The following is a 22,415-nucleotide window of genomic DNA, read 5'->3' as shown; positions in this document are numbered from 1 at the left end:
GTTGATTTATGATGGCTTTCCTTCTCAGACAATACTCCCAATTGGCTATGGCAGGGCTCCCGTCCCCCTTCCCAGAGATTCCCAGCCTCAGCAGTGGGCAGAGCCTGCTGGTGGTTCCTTCCCCCACCCATTAGCTGGGTCAGCGTGGCGCTGTCATCCATGGCTGCCTCTCTCAAGAATTCTGGCCCCTTTCTGCCACAGCCAGACAGGGATGTTCAGTTCAGAGGGGGTAACAACTGTAAAGAACTGATCACAGGAGTGTTCAATGTAACCCTTTATTGTAATGCAAAAAGAACAGGGCTTGGTCATCAAAAACATCCCCCAGTACTAGAAATATAAAACATGTCTCCAAATTTAATTGTATATTAAAAATAGTCCATCTGCCAAAGTACCAGTGGGGTACCAGGCAGCCTGTAGTGTGCTTCTGCTTTGGTTTGACCATCACCTTGGCAGGTGTGGATGCAGCATTTGCAGAGCTCTGGTACCACTTGTACAAAACCCCATCAGAATGGTCCTGAGGGTTTGTTCTGTGCCAGCCCAGCCCCTGAGGAGCCCTGTGTGCAACAGCACCTGGTGAGTAGGGAGGGCTCCAGGCCTGCTGCTGTTGTGCTGTCTCTGCTTCTCTGCTGCTCTTGATGCCTTTCTCAACTCTCGGTGAGGGTGTGTGTGGCTGTTTCTGTTTGGTGTTTTTCTATTTGCAAAGCTAACCCAGCTGGCTGGGAAGCCACCTTAAACATAACTGCTGTGTGTTGTTGCTGCAAATGGCCATCATGTATCTCCTTCCAGAAGATCAAAATCTTCCTGTTTGTGCAGCTGAGTCAGGTCTTGCAGAGGTCCTTGGAAGCTGGTGATGGTTTTGTGGTTCCTTCCTACTCCTCCTTTGTCTGCTGTTTTATAGACCTTAGTAGAGCCAAGGGGACAAGGAAAAAAGCTCCACAGATAGTGAAGCAAATCTCTGCCCCAGCCAGCCAGTAAACTGCAAAAGAAAGGGAATTCATCTTGTTAGTGTGCTTGTCCTTGCAAATGTGTGAATGCCCTCAAAGCTTTGTGCTCACAGAGTACCTGCACAGCTGAACAGAACTACTGACCCCTTGGTTGAGTCAGAGCTTGGAGCCAGGAGCTTGGCACATGGCTGCACTCAGGAAACAGCTTAGTATTAACATTAGCTCAAGTTCAAGCTCTGAGGCTGCTTCCCCTTTCTCTGTCCCTTTACCCTAAAATGCTCAGGGGCTCTGACCCGAAGCAAGGGGTACCTCTGCCCCTTCTGCCCCACCTGGGCTGTCAGGTGCCAAGAGGAGGAGAGGAAGGAGCACGAGGCCACACTCACCTGCAGCTGCCAGGATGGGTCCCAGGGCTCTGGCCAGGGCGCCCAGGCTCCTCAGGATGCCCATGACTCGTCCCTTCTGGCCAGCAGTGCCTGTGCAAGCAGAGCGTGACACTGTGGGTTTGGGCACGGCTGCAGCTCTGGGAGCTTTGTTCTTTGGGGCATTTCCCACTTGCATCTTCCCCTCCCCTCATTTCTCACCCAGGCCCCAGCCTGCCCTTGCCCTCCACCAAGGCCTCACAACTGCATTAACACCAGGGCCTGGCACGAGTGCTTGACCGGGACAATTTGCTGTGCATGTCCCAAAACCCCCCAAGCCTAGCCAAAACAAAAGATTCACATTGTACACAAGATTTTCTGAGAAGGCCCAGGGGTACAATAAACACAGAACTGTGGACGCAAGTTAAATAAGAGCAACATAAACATGACCTTAATGAGCAAAACCTTACTTTTCCACCTCAGCAAAGCACTGCAGTCCTGGCACCCAGCTGACCCAAAGCCATGTTATCCACAGATGGCACCAAAGCTATATCTGCTTTACAAGGTAACAGAGCAACCACTGCCAGAAGGTTCCTCAGAAGGTCTCTTCTAAGGAATCAGCAAGAAATTATTTCACTGCTGGCATGGATGGCCTTTTCAGAGAGCCCACACTGTTCCCTCCTCAGTGCTGCCTGTGACCTTTGCCCACTTCATCACCACCAGCAACGAGGTCGCTGCAGTTTCCCCACCACACTGGACTGAGCTGTGTTACACAGCACAAAATTTCAGCGTGATATTGATGGTCACTGAGCAGATCATCGCTGTTAGTGCTGAAATTACCAGCTATGAACAGGAATAAGCCATGGGCTGGCTCCCTGTGCTCCCCTGCAGAAGGGCCTGAAATGGATCCTTGTTGAGTTGAGTAAAGCATCAACTGTTCTTGTTGATGCTTTACTCAACTCAAGGTCAGTTCTGTGCAATTTGAGCCAAGTCAATACAAAGGTCAGAGCAGGAAGGACACTCACCATAGCCTGACACCACTGCTGACAAACACGGGATGACAATGGCTGCAGCTGGAAAAATCCACAGAAGAGAATGTCAGTGAACAGCAGAGCTCAGAACAGACAAGAACAGTGACAAACATGTGGCCCAAACTCTTTAGTGCTGCAGAGAAATATGCTGAGCTCTGGGCACTCAACCACCACTGAGTCACCAGGTTTAATCCAGGTCAGTGACGGGAACACCCCCCCCTCCAAGGCAACCTGCAGGAAGAGCCCAGAGCTGTGAGTGCTCCAAGCAGATGTTTCACATTAGCATCCCTCATTCTGTGAGCCCTAGGGACAGGGATGGACAGGGCAGATCAGCCAGCTGGCAGCTTTCCAAATCACTGTGCTCTTATCAGGTGGAGCAGGGAATTGCTGGTGTTCTAAACAGACAATGAGGTGACTGTACCGAGTGACACTGTCCCTGTGCAGGCAGGGCACTGGACTCAGGGAGGAGAGGCAGCTACAGCTTCTCTTGGGAAAAAAGACAGTCACATCCAAGAGGAAAAGGTTACAAAATTTTTTGGAAACAAAAGCCAAGAGCTATCTTACCTCAGTAAGAGGGCAGCTAATCACTGCCCTCTTACTGAAATAGGGGCCTTTTCTGCCAAGAAAGAAGTGCCTCAAACATATAGAGCAGCAGAAGGGAAGGGGAAGGGCAGAGCAGGAATGATCAAGGTTGCTTTCACTGCAGATGTCCCAACTGCTGGGCAGAGGGAGAGAGAAGGGGAAGAGAACTCTTCCCCCCCTCAGAGGCATTTCTAGCTGGCTTAACTGGGAAGAGATGGAGTCTGCACAGGAAGGGGCCAGGGAAGACTCAAATATGGTTAAACATAATGAACTCTCACGCCCCACCTGTAAGACACACAGCTGGCCCCAGACAAATAACAGGCTCAATAGGTACATTTTGTGGTTTACAGTTTACTCCTAAATCAAGATGTACCGTGCAAAGGAGAAGTCCACTTTTGTAGTATGGAGCTGCTTAACAATAGTTAGCAGCATTGGTAATACCTGAAATCTCTTTTTAGACATCCAATAGATGGATCCAACTTCATTCATGACTGTTTCCCTGAACAACAGCTTAGGCTGGCAGAACAAAACTTTGCAAACACTGAAAACATCTGACCCTCTTTCTGAACACCCTCAGAGTGTGCAGGTCTCCAGCCTCAGAAATAATGCAGCACCACAAAGGTCCCATGTCTCACTTTTTTTCCTGAGCTGAGCTAGTTAGTGAATACTTTGCTTTTAGGTCTGCTAAGAGGGGTTAAAAAAACCATCCTCAAGAGCTCCACAGTGAGACAGGACAACAGGAGCACTGGGGATGCTTCCAAATACCACCATGACAACTTCCTGTGATACAACCAGCATCAGAAAAAAACCCAGACACCGTTTCATCCATATTTCATAAACCCAGGTGTCAACTTTCTGTTACTTGTAGTTTGAAATTCGAAGTGCATCTTTAACAGTGTGAATAAATACATGAAGAAAAATCATTTGTGCTTAGCTTGCAGTGCCTTTTGAACAGCTCACCGAAGGAGTAGAGCAACAGTCCAGCACTCAGCATGGTCACATTTGCAGCCCATCCAATTAACAAGAACGCTGGAATCAGCAGCATTATAGCCTGCAAAAAGAATGAGTCACACGGTTAGGTTACAGCTGAGCCGCGCTTGTTAAAGCCCCACTCGAGGTGTCCTGCCAGCTCCCCTCCGGGGATGGGACAGCACACAAGTCACAAGCAGAAAGCCCTTTCTTCCCAAGTAGACACTTCAAAGTCACCTGGATGGCCACACACCAGCACAATGAACTTTTCTGCTCCCTCCCACTATCACATGATTGCACACTGCATGCAAGTTCTCTCTACACACATCTGCCCTTCTGGGGGGGGATTTCTCCTCTTGTTCTGTGTTGACCTGGACAGAAATCTGGCTTTAACTCTTCATCTCCTGAGCTGGCACAAGAGAAGAAAAAGCCTGTGTGCAGCAGGACTACAGCTCCTCTGCTTTTTCTCAGCGTTATTGGCTGATTTTACCTTCAGCTTTCAGATTTCTGTAGCCAAGAGGAAAAAAGGGGGGAGAGGGTGCATCTAAAATTCAAACCCCCAAAATAAAAAGCATTCTTCGTCTCCTCCAAGAGCTGGACTTCCATTCCCCTGTGATGTCTCCCTTACTTAGAGCTCCTGCAGAAAAGACAGATCAGATCTGCTTTGTGTGTGATAAAGGAGGGTATTCACGGCCACTGAGTGCCTCATTTTGAAGATTCAGTGATAAATGAGCTACTGTAACCACTGTGCTAAGAGAGGCCACTTTTGCCATATGGTGCAGATTCAGAGACTGCCAGAATAACTTCAGCAAAAGGGGGAATTCCCACAAAACCCACGGGCATCCCTGGAGAAGAGTGCCCCAGGGCTGGGGGTCTCTGCAGAGCAGGCACTGGTGTTCCTGAGGAGCCATCAGCCCAGCAAATGAGTGCTGAGTGACTGCAGTCCTGGTGCAGGGCTGAGGTAGGAGTATAAAAGTGAGAGGTGCAAAGGGCAGTGCAGTGCCAGCAAACACAGCAGGTTGACAGAGCACAGGGGGGAAGCTGATGTGGAGGATGAAGCAGCACAGCTGATGTTCATCCACAGGGAAACGTGACACCGGCAGCCTGACATCAATGTTTGCCTGCCAAGGACCAGGGTGGAGATTGTTTCACCAGCAGAAATCACTTTAAGAGAAGCTGAGTCAATTCACTGGAATGCAGTGGTTTGGAAATCTACCCTGCCACCACTGAAATCACACTGGCCTCAAAATAATGTAAAATACATTAATCAAGGTTCTAACAGTCCAAGCAAACCTATTGCCAAGGAGCCAAGGCAGTGCTTTGTTTGGTTCCACACACAAATGTAAAGGACACATCTACTGTCCCCACAGCTGTATAAACTGCAGGGAGCTGCTCCCTGGCATCCCAGCACAGCAGCTGCAGTATCTCTGTGAGGAAAGAGCCAAGCAAAACAAAGGAATGTACACTTCTGTCAGTGAAACCTCAGTCTGAACATTGATACATGCTTTTGTTACGTGTAATACTGATGATCACAAACCAAAGATTGGAAAGAGAATCTATTTCTCCCTGCCCAGCAGTGAAATATACTCTAGGGAAAACTTGTCAAGCACAAAGACAGCCAGACTGAAAATAATTTCCCAGAAAGAAAGTCAGAGATCAGCCCTGAAGCAGCTTTAGTAGTTTCTACTCTGCAAGAGAAATCACTGAAATAAAGCATACTCTTCACAATATTCTACCTAACTTGCACAGATGGACAATCTGTTCTCATTTCTTACTGCAATTAAATATGAAGAACACAAAGTTTCAGTAGTACTGTTGCTCATATCATAAGAAAGAGCTCTCATGTTCCAAAGTTTATTTAGACAGGTAAGTGCCCAACAACCAGTTTTGAGAAGTCATTTAGCTGGATAGATGAGACAGAAATTTCTTTTGATTGGACAAATACAGTTATAACCTCCAACTACCCTTCACTGCACTTCAGACTGAAAATTAACATATCAGATTTGTGGGGAGAGAAAGAAAAAGAAATATTGATTTTTTTTTTTTTTTTTTTTTACCCTTTTTACAGCTCTGATTTCATTTCCTGGCTTGATTCGGCGAGCATAGCCTCCCTGGATCACAGCCATTGTTATTCCAATAAAGAAAAACATCTTGCCCTGCTGCATGCTGGAAGGGAGGCAAAAGCACAGAGCACAGAGTCAGGCACGGTCAGGCACGGAGTGTCCCGCCCAGGATTCACCGCTCCCGGGCAACCCCCCCTGAGCAAGGGACACAAAAAGCCCTCGGGGCTCTCACAGCGCTGCCAGCAGCTGCCACGGCAAGCAGAGAGCAACAAGGGAAAACTCCCAGGTCTCATTGTAGAGGTGGGACAATGTTGGCAAGTGCTGCAGCCACCTCTGGACTGCTCTGGGGTAGGTGAGGGTTTCTGGGGTGGCCCACAAAGACTCAGCACATCAATGAGTGTGAATTGTGCTGTGAACATCTGTGTCATGTGCATGGGAGCTGTTTCCAAGGTGCAGCTCACGGAGGGTTTGATGGAGGTCAGCAAGGCACAGCGTGGTGGTGATCTGGTGTCACAGTGGGAAGTCTGAGACATCACTCCCTCCACCCTTCAATTTTCTTCAACTTTCCCTTTCCCCTCTCTCATTGAGTGAATTATGTGGAATTCTGCAGCTCACCGAGGGCTGCCTTGAATGCACAGGACACAGCAGAGCTCAGAGCACTACAAAACCTCTCCTTGACACACATGGATTAGTTAGACCCCAAACTGTAATGAAAGACAGACAGGGAAAGATGAGACAGCCCCCTGAGAATTACTCAAAGGGAAGGACATGCACAGGAATCAAATTGCAAGTTCACATTCCTGGCTGGAATTTTTCCTATGAGCTGGCAGAAAAAGTATTTCAAGCTGAGTTGTTGGAGGATTCTGTTCTTTCTTCTCTGGTGCTTGACTACAGGAAATCAGGCTCTGTGACATGACTGCACACCATATGCCATGCAGAATTTGCTGATGAGCAAATATCAGCACACAGATATGCCCACATCCTTCCCCCGTTTGAGCTTCAAGTTTTGTCCTGATACCCAAAAACTCTTTGAGCAAGAAAAGGTTTTACTATAGTCAATACAACTAGCACAACTATATCCATTTCAGGAGCTTAAATTTAATCTTGGGTATTTATATTCCCTAGTTTTTAGAAGCTGTACATGGGAGTATTTTCTCTCATGACAAACATTGTGCCCATATTTCATCAATTCTTCTTACAAAGCCCAAATACCATCGAACACAGGGGTGGCTTTACTAATGTCAGAAAGCCTCTCTTGAAAATACATGAAGACCTTAAATTAAAAGATTTTGGAAAATATCCTAGTCAAACATACACCATTTATTGCAATACCTGCTGAAGTGGAATCTCTGGTGAGTGAGAAAACTCAGTGTGTACTCCAAGCCAGAAAACAGAAAGAGGTACAGAAAGTAGGCCAGGCCCAAAATTTTGAGATTCTGAAGATCTGAAAAAACAAAAAAACCCAAATGAACATCAAGGGGGTGGGAGGTGGGGAGAAAAACATGGTGGTGTTTTGCAAGCAAAGGTTGACAATAAAACCACAATTGAAGAGCAGCATTTATCAACTGTACAGTGAAATGTTCTTACCTCAGATGCTCATTTTAAATATCCATACAAGATACGCCACAAAAGGAGTCCTACAGAGATGTAGAGAATCCTACATCTCCAAGTTGTGAATTGAGAAACAAAATTCTAGTCTGAAGTTCCTGGTCTGCAGCTTGAATAAGCAAACTCAAACTCACATCTCCCTTGCTCATGCCTTGCTCTATCTTTAAATCACTTCACTTACTGCAGCCAGTGGCTGAGGAAAACACAAATATCAAGTCAGAAATCTTTCAAAACACTCGCATTCAAAACCTTCTTTTGGGAATTAAAGGACCAAGGTCCAGTGGAACTTCTGATTGCCTGTTCATAAGTTATTGAGGTGGGTTTTAAAGAGTAAACAGAGTCCTACTTCTGGAATGGTTTGAGTACAGTTTTCACTTAGAGGCCAATGCCACACACAAAAGACAGAGTATTACTGTAAAAAGCCATCTGACACTTACTCTGCTCTGAAGGGGATTCCTTTCCTCGGGTGACTGCAGAGAACTGAAATAAAGCCAAAGGACTGAGCAAGTCAACTGCTGCCTGAAATCCAGATGTCACAGAAGGGACCTGATCAAAGACAGAAAGAGGTTTATTTAAAACCCTAATGCAATAACCACTGCTAAGAACTGACAGTAACCACCAAATGTGCCTCTACACCTACACAAATCATCTGAGATTAAACAAGGCACCTGGCACTGGGATTTGAGTGGGCTTCAATAACAACCCAGACTTTGTGAACTCAGAACTGGCGCCAGTGACTGAATTGAAAGGTAGAGCACTGACAGCACCTTCCACTGAGGACAGAAATTCTTCTTTGGGTTCTTACAAAGCAGAAGTGGCTCGTTCTCCAGAGCCTTCAAGGTGGCTTTATTTGGTTCACCTTTTGCAACATCACTCATGTCCAAAGAACATCTGCTGGGAGAATAATGGCACATCTGCCTGCAAGCTCACAGGCAGCTGAGGATTTGCTCTTGTGCTACAAATCTGAGACCAGTATGTGCAGCACATCAAATACTGGTCTCTTTTGGTACTGGTTGCTATTTTAGCCAGCCAGTGACACCTCCTGGGGAAGAGAAGGAAAATATAATTTTTACAGAGATTCTTTGAAAATATTTTAGAAGAATTTCCAAAGAGATTCTGCCCAGCCACAATGGGTGACTTTTTAAAGAGGAAGATTTATTTTGTAACACTTCTGGGCCTTGTACTGTGTACATCTCAACCTAATTATGTACCTAGTGGCACCCTCCCTGCTCCTTACCCACAGGCACTTATTCTTCCATCAAATGCTTATTCTTTCATCTATAGATAATTTACATTTTTATTCTGTTTTTTTTTTAATTCTAAAATACAGAAAATTAAAGAAAACACTAAAAGAAGTAATGTCTGAATGATTAGAAATCAAATTAGATTAGAATGATCAATGATTAGAAATCAAATGACTAGAAATCCTGCATTCTTAGGAAAACAATTTTTTTGAGTAGAATTTAGCATTGTCACTTTACACAACAGTCACAGGGACACTCAAGAATCCTGAATAATCACACGTAGTATTTCACACCTTCAAAGCACTGCACAGGCTTTATTTCATGAGTTTTCTTCTCTTCCCAGATAGGGAGGGAGGAAGCTGCTGTCCTTTTGAGGGCAGAGATTAAAAGTCAGATTATCAATGGAATTTAATCTCAGTGCATGACCTGAGGACTTACTACGGGCTGGATTTAATGAAGCTGTAAACAAATCAATCTTCAATATGATATTAAGGTGAGCCCTCTCTTGTTTTGATAGTCAGAGCTTCTGAGTACCCAACAGCAGAGTCTGGAGCTCATTAGTCTCACAAGAGCAACCAGTTCAATAGGCTGGGCTGGCCTGGAGCCATGAAGCTGCTGATTCACACAGAAAATACTGGGATATTTATTCTCCCTCCCACTGCATGTATTGCACACAGTACAGACACACCCAAGAAGTTTGCTCACCCTGTTGAGAAGTCTAAAAGGATTTCCTGAAGCTGGCCTGTGGCAATCCCCAGCTCCTGCATGTGTTGGTAGGATGGGGTTTGCACTCCAGCACAGAGAATCTGGGCACAAGCAAGTCCCTGCAAACATCTTTGCCAGTAACAAAAACACCCTGTAGCTTGTACCTCTTTTGAATTATTATCCATGTCAGACAGGATGCCAAGCAGCTTTGCACAAGGCTGATTTAAGTTTTGTCCAATTACAATACATTGTAATTGCACATGTTTAAAATCATAAGTGTTTTATGAAATATATACACCTATTCGATTTTTTAATGTAGGTGTGTTTGTGTGTGCACACATTTTTTCAATTTCTCCTATCTTTGCCATAGAAACAGTGGTCTAGAAATTATTTCATCTACTGATCCATAATGAAAACACTGTCCTAAACTGGCTAAAGAGTTTCACCATCCCCAAAAAAGTATACACTGCCAATTTCAGTCAGTGTCAGCAGCTGACTGAATGAAGTTGAATTTCTTCACAGGATCAAACTCTGCAACATCTAACTTGTATTTAATTTCTATGCTTATGATTCATTTTTTCATAATTGCTCAATTTTACTTCATGATCATCCCCAAAGTCACCATGAATTGCGTGCACTTTTTATAGTGTCTCTGTTCATTCTATTTTCCTCTAACAGGTCTGGAAGGCAAAGTCAGTCTATATCAGGAATGCAGCCTGGGCCTGCCAAGCTGCAGCCTCACCTTCCAAACCAGATGTGTTCAGTATGCACAGAGCACAGCTTTGTCTTTCCACAAGTCTGCTACTGATAGTGCACTGCCCTATACGCAGTCCAGAAAAAAAAGAGTTGTAAGACTCTCTCTCCACCTAGGCAGCCTTGCTTGTGGCTAGCTTAGCTAAAAACTAATTCAAAAGCTCTCAAAGGGGACAGATTCCACTAGAGACCTTCCTATTCCCTTCTCCCAGTCAGGTCACAGCAGGAGCTCTTTGGCTACCATAAGGCCAGTATGACTCTCTTGACCTGATCAACTCGTGGAACAGTTGACAAAAAGAGGAAGGAAGAGAGTAAAAATGCCGTTCTCTTTGGATGAAAACACATCCCTGTTTCCCATCCCCCTCCATTTTCCCTTCCTACTAGCTAATTTCAACATGAATCAATACTAAACACTCTGTCCTGTGAAAAGCAGACTGATAGAGAAACAAAGGTGTAATGAGAACACAGCAAACTTCAAGGAAACAGATGTCTGATCCCACTGGCACATCCTCCTGCCATTTATCATGATGATTTCCCCTCTTTTTACAGCTTTGTCCTTCCAACATATTCCACTCCTATACCTGTGGGAGCACCGGCTCCAGCTCAGCCCAGCCAAGTTCCAGAAAGGCAGCCAACATACCTGCCTTTCCTCTGTCATCCACAGGCCAAGAAAACTACTCAGAAAGTGGGAGGAATTACCAAAGAAGAGAGCAGAGGAGCCTAAGAACCGAAATTACAAATATGATGGAACACATGGATCCCATGCCCAGATGGAGGCTGACAGCACACAGGCACAAGAAGCCCCAAACCACCCCATCATGAGCAGCAAACTCTCTGTGCACTTTGTGTACTGGGACCTGGCCCTGAGCAGCACCTCATTGCAGCATCCACTGCTGTACAGGGACAGAGCCCCAAAAAGCAGTGACAGAGAGGTCCTTTCCTTTCCAAAATTCAGTGGTGTTGGCTAATACAGGACAGCTGATCAGAACTTTCAAGAGGATAATAAAAGAAGAAGGGATCTATTCAGTCATCACATGATCCCAAAAGGCACTGAAGCCATTTAATCACTCTACAGCAAAGGAGAAATTGTTTATAGAACACAGATTTGCTCTGCAGCACTTCCCTCCATCACCACATTGCCACCTTCCTGGAGTGTGCAGCTCTAACTAAGAGCAGGATTTTATCTGGAAGGTTTAGGAACAGCCAAATAGGAAAGAGGAACAGATGACACAAGGAAGTGCTGTTAACAACAAATAACATAGCTGTAGTGCTTAGGAACATAGTGTGAGCAACAGATTTCACATGGGACACAACCTGCTGGGAAACACTCAGGGAAGGTGCAAAGTTTTGCCCTGGGAGGATCATTGCAGATAAAAGTTTCCTGAACAATTCACTGTGTCAAATGGGTTTGACTATCCAGAGACCAAGCACCCTCCAAAAACTGAGTGCTGCCTAGAAACCAGGGATCACAGCAAAGACCCAATCCAGTGAAAGCCTCAAATCAAGTGCAGATACCCAGGGCTGAATTCCACCTCTCTCACTCTACAAAGGAGACTAAGAGACTAATCAGACAGTGTCCAACCACACAATATTAAATACTAATATTAATAAATGTTTGGCCCCACAAATCAAATCAGTCACTGAATTTTAGCACATGTAGGTATTTTCTATCTGTAGAAGACAGAACAGCTCAGAAAAAAGTTCAAAATATTCAAGCAAATACAATATAATAGAAAGAAAACTTTTAACATATACTGGATGAATAAAAGAAAATCCAGTCTCTGATGCATTTCCTTTTATGATTTGCTGAAATTCTTTCCCAAGGAATCCTTGTGGTCATAGTTTAAATTTCATAGTCTTCCTCCCAGGTTCACATTAGGTTTTGAGAACTTTCAACATAACAAACCAAAACCAGCAATGAATTCATGTTAATTATAAAGATCTTATATTACACTGAGCTAGGAGACCATCCCTCGAAGTGTTCAAGGTCAAGGTCGATGAGGTTTTGATCAATCTGGTCTAATGGAAGGTGTCCCGGCCTGTAGCAGGGGGGTTGGATAGGTGATCTTTAACCACCTTCCAACCCCAAATATTCTATGATTTGATGATCATACAACTGCTTTGACACCAGCATTAATAATAACCCTAATCCCAGGAATGAGCTAAATTTCTGAGACACTGGCTAAGCCTGTTCTTCACTGTTTCCAGTATTTTCAACCATTTTCAAATCCTATTTTTACAGAAAAACCAGATCTTGAGACTGATGGTCCATTTACCCGTTTTTCCTTGGGAAGTGTCTCTGGAAGAAGGAGGAAGATGAAAATGAAATCAGCCACAGCAAACACGAGTGCTGACAGTGCTGAGCGAAGGTAGAAGACTTCTCCTTTCTCTGTCTGCATGGCAAGGTAAGCACCCATCATGGGGCCCAGGGTGAAGCCCAGGGAGAAAGCAACACCAATCATGGCCTGCAGGGATAAAGTGAACACACAGAGAGAATTTTAGACACCAGTTTTTTCAGGTTCTGAAACTATTTGGATAAACCAGGTGCAGAACTCAATCGTCCTGAGGATGAAGGGAGCATGAAGCCTGCTGTTTCCAAATAACCAATTTTGTTTTCTGTCCAGTCAGGAACAGGCAATGGCCCATGGCCCATCACTGTTTGGGAATAGCTTCAGTCAGATGTTGTTTGCCTCCCAGAAAGCAGAATGAACATGCCTACTTTGCTTTGGAATAGAAAAGAATACAAGCCATCTGGATGTGAGCCATGCTGCACTAACTTACTCTCAGGGCCTAAAAATAGGCCCTGACCCATTTTATTTACTAGTGCTGTAAGGCTACCTCTCTCCACAAATAAAAATGTATTTTGGCTCCGAGGATTATGATAATTTGCTTGGAAGATTCATTAGCTATCACTGTCAAATCTAAAGCCTTCCCCTCCCAAGAAGCAGCTGTCCTCTGTAATGGCTTACAACAATCTGTTAAGAGAAGTCCGTAAGGTTTTTATAGGATAAAAGATATAACTGGTAATTCACAGGCCAGGTTCAGCCTGCAGGATGTTTCCATCTGGCCCACTCTCTTCTGGAAGTGGATATGGCAGCTGCTCATACTTCTCAGTCAGCCAAATGTCACATCCTTTACCCACTGAGCTCAGATCCTGAAGCCAGTGCAGTGTGCAAGAAGTCAGGAGCACACTGTGCTGTGCTGCTGTGCTTCCACAGCTTGGGAAGGTGAGGAAAAGGGGCTGCCCTGTATCTGGCTTCCAGCTGCCAAAATTGAGCCATAAGACCTTTTGATTTCTAAGCTATTATAATCAGAATTAAAGTTACCAGCAGGAGAAACAGTTCTAACACTGAAACAAGACAGTTTTCCCATCTCTAGAGCATCTGTGTTTCACTTGTAGATGAAAGTCACTGGAAAAAGTCCAAGAGCTCCCAGGAATATGATCTGGCACCTTTCCAGAAGCAAGGTAGAATGTAAAGTCATGTTTTCACTTGATCAGTGAATACACACCTGACGAAGACATACTGAGCACCACAAACCAATTAAAAGTTGCCTATTAACACTAAACATGTTCCCCACAAGTGCAACTCACCATGCCCTTGCTCCGTGCTTTTGGAGAGTGCAAGTCAGCAATGATGGCTGTGGAGAGGCTGACATTCCCTTTGCTTATCCCCCCTATCATCCTGGAGAGAAGAAAAACGCCAAAAGTCCGAGAGGCAGCCCAGAGTGAGTATGAGGCTATCAAACCCATCTGCAGAAGCAAGAAAGGATCCTTTATAAAACAATGCAAAGTTGATGTCATTTCTGCCCACTTCCCAGCCAAACATTTGCTTTTTTTGTTTGTTTTCAATGGCTGCTATAAACCCCATGTAACAGAATTGGATGAATAAACTGACACTGCACTATGTCTTGAACAGCAATATAAAAGAAGCAGAAACAAGTTCATACAAACTACATATAATTGGAATATTTCTAACAAAATTAGAAGAGCAAAATTCTTTGGAAGTTAAACACGTCCCGGGCACAAAACATTTATGTACATCCCACTCCATTTGTTTCCAAAGTCAAAAAAAATTCGAGTTCGAAATAAGGAGAATGTTCACATTCATAAGAAATGTATCTTGCAGTGCTATATAGAACTTCCTAACCAGCAATTCCCAGGATCTGTGGAACAGGTCATGAAGTGATCAGCCCTCATTAATCACTTAATGAACTAAAATACACAGGACAGAGCATCTGAAGTCATTCTCCCATACACAGGGGAAAAGGAGTTTTGGAAAATGACAGAAACAGATAAATATTTTGGTGTCTTCTCTGAACAGTTCTGGTTCTGGGAAGCTCAGTTTAAGCACTCACACTTGGAAGTGTCGCCAAGTGATTTGGCAAGAAAGAGTCAACAACCAGCAGATCTTGAAAATTCAATTCTAGACCTGAACTGAGAGTGTTACAATTCAGTTCCTGTGCTAAGCACGAGACCATGGTGCCTTCCACTGTGTGTTGAGATGCCATGACTAAGATCAGCATGTGACACTCACCACTGTCACCAGGATGACAGGCCTTCTGCCCCAGTGGTCTGACACTGCACCGGTGAGGGGAGAGGAGAAAAACTGCAGGAGGGAAAAGATTGAGCCAATCAGACCTAAAAAAAAAAGATAAAAAGATATGAATCATTAGGTTTGCTGCCTTCATCTTAAATACAAAGACAGCCAAGCTGCTTGAGATCTATTACACTATGTGTGATAAAAACTTGAAATTAAATGTAAAACAGCAACTATGAAGACCAGCATTGTCTCTCAGAACACCAAAATTGCATTGTTCCTTAACTGAGGCAACAAATACAGACAGACCAGATGCACAGCTTGACCAGAATAACAGGCATAAACTGGATTAATTTCTGGTTACTTCACGGGTGAGAAAGGGTTTGAAACTCACTGGTTATTATGGAATGATGATTCTCCAATGTTTCCCTGCTGACTACATACATTTTTTTGTTCTTAAAGCAGAAATAACACAGTCTTTAACAGTCGCAGTTCTTTTAAGACTTTTTTGACTGTTTGAACCTGATTCTGTCACACTTAATTAGTTTTTCTTTCCTTTTTATCATGGAAAGAAGGATTTAAGCACTGCTGTTAGTGAGGCACCCTAAGAGGTAGGAGTAATTCCAAGAGACTCCAAGAGTCCTTTGAAATCTGCCTCTAGCTTCTGTGATCTTTAATTCCTCTTTTCTCTTGCCATTTCTAACTTCATAGACTTATTAATTTATACTACACTCTCAACAAGCAGGCAAAAGTAGCTTTGCTGTCACAGCTTTTCTCTAAAGGAGAAACTGGGTTATATGTTTCAGATCATTCAGCTATCAAAGCTTTAAAAGGCAGAGGAGGGACAGACCAGAAGTTCTGCTCCCATGAACTCTGAGGGAGGCAGAATTTTGATACTGAACACCTTGTTGGGAAGAGCCGCCTGTGATAACTCACAGCTCAAAAAAACTGTGTAAAAAATCTTACAGAAGTTTACACGGGCAGTTTATGACACACTGTTCCCTTCATTGTGTTTCTAGCACTGTAAAAACATCCTTTCATGCTTAATATTTCCAAGCCAGCATGCAGCAAAACCAGGGCTGTTCCACAGGGAGGAAGGAGCTGGGAGCTGAGGGTGGCCACAGCATTGGCAGTGCCCTCACCAGCCTGGCTGCCCTACAGTCTGATGGGCTGGGCAGAGCAGGTGCTGCCAACAGGACCCACTGACAGTCCCACACAAGGTAAGGGTTCAACACATCCTTCCAGGGAGTCCAGTCTGGACCAGCAGGAGTCAGGAGCAGAGAAAGGACTGGAAACAACACTATGATGTTGGCTGGGAGACAAGACACCTCCAGTGTAAGTCTGAGGTCCATCCAAGAGATGGGGACAGAGACAGCCCTGGAGACAAAGTCTGAAATACAGGTCCAGAATCACTGGGCAGAAAATGCGTGGGTGATGACTGGTCACAGCAAAGAAGTATTGGTGCCCTCAGGGCCCTGACATGGGCAGAGAAGTTTCTGCCTTGAAGAGCCTGCAGTCTAATGAAAAATGAAAAATATGGCTGGCACTGGCAGATGATCTTGCAAGCACCTTCCCAATCCTATGCTCCTTGTGGCAGACAAGGGCAGTGAAGGAACACAGGCTGCAGGAAGGCTGCAGCAGACAGATGTGCTAACATCACAACTATAATGAAACTTTCCACACAGCACACCCAGGAGTGCAGGACACGGCAGGTAAAAGGAAAAGCAACAAGTTGGACTTGTTGCTTGGAGCTCCCACCCCTTGTCCAAACAATCTGAGATGCTGAGAAGTTGAAAGTAAGAAACTGCTGGTCAAGCCTTAGAGGAGACAGAAAGAAGATTCTGAGAGATTAAAGAAACTGTTTCCTAGCATTTAAAGCCAGTAATTTGATGAAAAAATGAGCAGAGACAGAAAAACATGCCTGCAAGGATATGGTGGGAAAGAGGAAAATGGCTTATTAACTTCCTAATGCCTGTTATACCAAATTAAACTACTTTAAATAGTAACAATACATTCACACATATTCTAATTAAGTTTTGTCTTTCATTTAGTTTATTTTAAAAGCCTTTTGCTTATCTTGGGGGAGGCCTCAGCCCACTAAAAAGAAAGGGTAGACACGTTCTAACTAAAATTATCCCAAACACCTTCCAATCGCCACAGTCTGAAATCACAGTTTTGTCTCAACTGTCTAGATGGCAAGAAGCCAGAAGAGTCTCTGATGTGTACCATGACATATTTCCCTCACTGTTCCTGTTGGAGCTCATCCACAGCAGTGTCCTAGTGAGAGGAAATGCTTATGGGTCCTGCAATCCAGTGGCTCTACTGCTTTTAACAGTCAGGGATTTAGAAGCAGCGCTGCAATACACCCGCCCAAGGGGCAAGCGAGGCTGGAACACACAAGTTTCTATTTTCTTCCTATTGATTGATCTCTGATCATATGCAGATCCATTGGGAAGGGAAAGTCACTTCTGTGACTGCCAGGGCCCAGCACAGCAGGCTCCTGACCCTCAGCTGGCAGTGTGACAACAAGGAACAGCAGGCCTGTATTTCTGTAACAATCTGTAGAATGAATTGAGTAAGAACATAGCATAATTTGGGTTAAAAAGGAGCTCTGGAGGTCCCAAACACCTGCTCATAGGGTCAGAGCAGATTGTTCAGGGCCTTACCCAATCAGGGTTTGACAATTTCTGAGGATGGACACTGCTCTGGGCAGCCTGTTCCACTGACCATCTGCACTGGATAAATGTTCCCCCCTATTTCCCACCTGAACCTCCCCTGCTTCTACTTAGACCTATTGCCTCTCCTTCTCCCACACACCTCAGTGAAGATCCTGGCTCTTCATAACCTCCCCACAGGTGTTGGAAAGCTGCCACTCACTGCAGACCAGCCAAGGACCCCAGACTCTCCACTGAACTCACCATGGTGTATGGACACTCTTCCCTGTACTGGGGATCAAAACTGAAAGCAACAATTCAGATATGGTCTATCCAGTGCAGAGTAGAGCAAGATGATCACTTCCCTTAATCCACTGATTCTGATTCTGTTCACACATCCCAGGAGCTGTTGGCACCTTTGCTGCCAGGGCTGGCTCATGCTCAGCTTGCTCACCAGGACCCCCAGGGCCACCAGTGAGTGTCCAGTCTGCAGCATTGCAAGGACTACTCTTTCCCACAGAAAGGACCTAAAATCTGTCCTTACTGAATTCCACAAGGTCCCTGTTATCCCATTCCTTCTGTCTAGGTGTCTCCAAATGACAGAGATGGGGCTGTCCAACTCTTCACTGCTGTGAGTGTGTTGAAAACAAAATCATTTATAGTCTACTCTATGTTTTCTGTGTTACTTAAACCTAGAACTAATAACAGGCAAGCATGCTTTTTGTATTTCTTGTCATTCTTCACATCAACATTGCAAATAACTTGGAAAGAACACTGATTTTTGGCTGTTAGCTTGTCTGTTCAGTTTCCCTACCTCCAAACAACACACTGTTGTATTTCCGCTCTGAAGGTATCCCAGCCATCACTGCAAACCAGTCTACCCCACGTTGCAATGACAAATAGAATCCATCCTGAAAAACAGAAACAGGAAGACAATTTATTTTCAAAGACTGCATCAGAAACTAGACACAATGTGAACTAGAGACAATGTTAGATGATTCCTTCCCTCCTCCTCCCCACGAAGGAAAATTTTCTCACTGGTCAAAAATAGCTTTAATTGTGAATTTTAACAGACAGCAGAGAGTATATGTTTGGGTGGGGGAATGTCTGAATTTGAACTTTTTCAAGCCTTCAGGCCCATTACTTGCTAAATCCTGAATTAAACAGGCATGCCCCTGAATCTTTCAATTAAAAAGGCAACATGAGACACACTCTGTCCTGCTGCACATGTTTAGCCTGGGAGAACCAGAAGCTTGCAGAAGGAAAAGGTGATGCAAAACATTCTGAGTCCCAAAAAGAGGAGGATGACTTGAAAAGAAGAGGGTCTGGAAAAGAAGGTCGAGATCTTGGCTATTGAAATACACTGGAAGTGGGAGAAGACCTTGGAGATCAGAGCCCATGGTTTGGGTTAGAGAGATGGTTGTAAGAAGGACAAAGCCTACAGCTGCAGCTGGAGTAGGGTTAGAAAGGGTCTGAGAGACAGAGGTATGGGCTACAAAAACAATTCTCCCACAACAACATGTTCCTCTTGACCAGTAATGCCACTAACACCTGAGAAAGGTAACAATGAGCACTTGCACAGCCAGGATCCAACAGGAGATTCTGCTCTGTTCCAGGAGCAGCAGCCAGCTCCCTCCTAGGAATGGAAGTTGAGATGGAACTCCACACTGGGGGAGGGAGAAAGTGACCTTGTGAAATACTCTGGTGGGGTAAAAGCTCTCATCTCTTTGATTCTTCAATAAACCCCAGCCTGCAGATCTATTCTGAACTGCCTCACCAGTGACATCAGTGTAAGACACAAAAGCATTGGTAACCACAAGGACTAGTCCTTAAGAAATACTTGCATTTTTATCAAAACAAATCTCCCATTTTAATGAAAAAATAAGGGTGAAGAGTTTTATGCAGGCTGACTAATAAATTCAATCCATGCACCATTTATATGTGCCAGGTAATTATTAATCTTCCTACAGCTGTTTGCTTTGCCCCAAGGCAGGTGATTTTCTTCCATTGCTCCCTCAACACTTTCTGTGGGCTGACTTTGTTGTTACTTACCTCAGTCTGGCTGTAATAATCAAGGATGGAAGGAAAGAGTGGCAAGATGAGAGCAAATCCCAACAAGTCGATGAAGAGGGCCAGGAAGACAATTGTAATAACACGATTATGGTTCTGCTCCTGCCTGTCATTGCTGGAGCTGCTGCTGGTTCCTCTCTCTCGCAGGGCCATGTTCCTAGTGCTCTGCTCCTAAAAAAAATTGCATTTATATCCAGTCAACAGGAAGCTTTTTGCAGACCTTTCGTAAGAGTATCTTGCTGATTCATTCCTACTTTCTACAGACTTCACAAAAATAAGTTCTGGCTATATTAAGCTACCTGGGAACAAGGCAACAAGAGCCTCAACCCTCTGGTCTTGATTATTAGTTCAGCACGAAATTTTCTCCCATCGAGAACAGGCTACAAAGGCAAAACAACAAACTCTATTATAGGAGCACTTCAAGTAGAACAGAACTAAGGAGCATTTGAAGTTTGTCAACACGTGAGTGACAATAATATGACTTCTCTACATGTTTTCAACTCAGCATTACAGTAAAATAGGTATGAAAGGGCACTCTATTGCAAATATTTACATCCAAGTAAGAGTTTATTTATGCCTTCAGTGTATATTAGAAATGACCAAAACAACAATTAAAAAAAAAAAAAAAGAGGCAAACTTCCTAACTATTGCAGGAATGCTAGGAATGCTGTCTCCAAGATAAACCCCACAGATCAACACAAGAAACAACTGAAGAAAATTTTCAAAACTTCACCTTTTATTTGTTTCTCCAGATAATAGCTGCTGACCTGGGGCATCAAATGACTAAGGCAGCATTTTTGTCAGAAATACCAGAACTATCAACTCTCTTTGATAATACTCCAAAACTCTCTTAAAGCCCTAAACAAGGATACAAGATCATATATAATTCAGTCTTTAACCAATAAAGGAGTTGGTCTCAATCCCAAAAATTAACTCATTTGCAACACAAATCAGAATCAAGGTATATGAACCATGGAACTGCAGACTTCAGAATTACAAAACATACATGGTATCTCAGTCATAAAAGAATCAAATTTACAGTCCCCTCTACTGCAAAAGTCCCTGAAAGTTTGTTGGACTGAGAATAAAAAAGGAGAATTTCATCCGAAGCCAATTAATACAAAAACATTCATTGACCTTGATGAGTCAGCACTGAAAACAGTGAGCAATTCTTAATATAAACTGAATTCCAGACCAGATATACCGTATTATATACACAAGGCACTTGCACATAGAAAATGACACTACACTAATTGAATACTTTGTCATGCTCAGCAATAAATATTATTGTAACATTTCCTTACCTATGAAGTCAGTTTAGTGGCACTGAAGCATTATTGAAGCTCAATTGCCAGGAGGTAAATAAACATGGAATAGGGGCCACCTGCAATCCATTTACTAAACTCTTGGCATAACGCTCTTAACCAAACTGGTCTGATTTAGCAGATTTATGTTCAAGATCCTTTTATTTAAAATGGCAAATCATCACCACTACAAATTATTTGCTTATCCAAATGACAAAATAGCATATGGAGCCAAAATCACCATTCCTTTAAACAAATACTCTCTGGGCCTAGGTCTATCCAGCCAACAGCTGAGGGATGGGTTCGATGGGTTCACTGAGGCAGTCTGTATCTTGTTTTTCCTCACAATTTGTTTAGTCATCCACTAAATTGTACGACCAAGCTGAACTTTATTCCAGGGTTATTTATAAAGGTAACATCCTTCACACCTTTCCCTCAGGACCATTTCTGCCGGCGTGCAGCTCGAACCCACCGATGCTTGCCCTGACCTTTCCCTCTGCTCCAGTTTTGGCGGCGTGGTTGCAATTTCCCTTACGCAATATCCCAAGGTACTGCACATTTCTGCCTTTGTGCTCCATCGGTTTGGTTGTTCAAACTTCTCCATAATTTTTTGCTAGGCAGGAAACCACAACATTTTACAGGCCCTTGGCATCCTGACAGCAAAAACAGAGCACTTCACCTCCACGGCGACATCTGCCTTGTGTGAGGCGCGCTGGGAGAGGGAGGGCTCTGCCTTTGGGGAAGTTGTTCCTCAGCACACGTGAATCCCTCACAGCCGCTGGCTCTGCCCGGCTCTCCCCAGCCCTGCCCTCGGCATTCCCTGCCTGTGGCTCTCCGCTTCTGTCTCCGTCCTCCGTCCGCACGGCCGGGGCTTGGTGCCGTGGATCCCAGGAAGGGCTCAGCAGCAAAGCCGGCCCTGCCCGAACTGAGATTTTTTTATCTGCCAGCAGACAGACTTTCACCTTTCGGGGGTTTTCTTACCTCACCTTATCGCCTTATAAAATTTCCCGGGCCCGGCTTTACCCGCTGAGCCCCGGGAGGGCTCCTCAGCCTCCCTCCCACAGCCCTGGCTCAGGTCAGGGCAGGCGCTCGCCCGGGCACGGAGACAAGCCGCAGTTCCTCAGGGCAGGGAAGGGGCGGCCCGGCAGAGATGAGGCGGAGGACGCGGGGTCGCTCCCGCCAGGCGCCCGGAGTCCCTCCCGCCGGGGGAGCCGCGCCCGGCCCTGCCCCGCCGCTCCCACCGCCCGTCCGCCCCGGGCACCTACCGCTGCTCCGGGCTGTGCGGGGGGCCCCCGCCCGCCAAAAGCCTCCCCGGGGATGCTGCGGGCGGCGGCTCCTCCCCGGCCCTCCGCGGCGCCCCGGCCGCCTTCCTGTTCCGGCGGGGATGGAGCCGCTCCCGGCGCCGCCGAGGACGGACCCGGCCCGCTCGAGCGGCTCCGCGGAGCGCTGCGGGGCTTGAGCCCGCACCCAAAGCAGCTCCGCTGTACCGAAATGAACCGCGAACCTCGCACCGCAGCCCTTCCTTCGCCCTTAAAGACAGGTCTTGAAACACTCGTTCCAAGGGGAGAGCGGCGTTCTGTTTGTTGCTACA

General features: G+C 45.1%; 1 protein-coding gene across 3 annotated transcripts; it reads right to left on the bottom strand.

Annotated features, from left to right (window-relative positions):
* Positions 1-261: 261 nt before the first annotated feature.
* Positions 262-22,174, bottom strand: MFSD10 (major facilitator superfamily domain containing 10). Of its 3 annotated transcripts, none has more exons than XM_050973256.1 (13): positions 22,090-22,174; positions 19,503-19,691; positions 18,265-18,361; positions 14,794-14,897; positions 13,851-14,009; positions 12,535-12,723; positions 7,994-8,102; positions 7,281-7,392; positions 5,943-6,051; positions 3,877-3,967; positions 2,329-2,376; positions 1,328-1,417; positions 262-976 (listed from the first exon to the last, which is right to left on the bottom strand). In XM_050973256.1, the coding sequence occupies exons 2-13, from the start codon at positions 19,671-19,673 to the stop codon at positions 870-872; spliced, it is 1,386 nt and encodes a 461-aa protein (XP_050829213.1). In that variant the 5' UTR covers positions 19,674-19,691; positions 22,090-22,174; the 3' UTR covers positions 262-869. The 3 variants fall into 3 exon arrangements, with proteins under 3 accessions (XP_050829213.1, XP_009097318.2, XP_018780017.2); XM_009099070.3 differs by lacking the exon at positions 22,090-22,174 and adding an exon at positions 21,806-21,949; XM_018924472.2 differs by lacking the exon at positions 22,090-22,174 and adding an exon at positions 21,811-21,947.
* Between the last annotated feature and the right edge of the window lie 241 nt (positions 22,175-22,415).

Source organism: Serinus canaria, chromosome 4 (genome assembly GCF_022539315.1).
Source record: "Serinus canaria isolate serCan28SL12 chromosome 4, serCan2020, whole genome shotgun sequence".
NCBI classification, from domain to species: domain Eukaryota; kingdom Metazoa; phylum Chordata; class Aves; order Passeriformes; family Fringillidae; genus Serinus; species Serinus canaria.
Note: the sequence above shows the minus strand (reverse complement) of the source record. Positions and strands in the feature narration are given on the sequence as shown.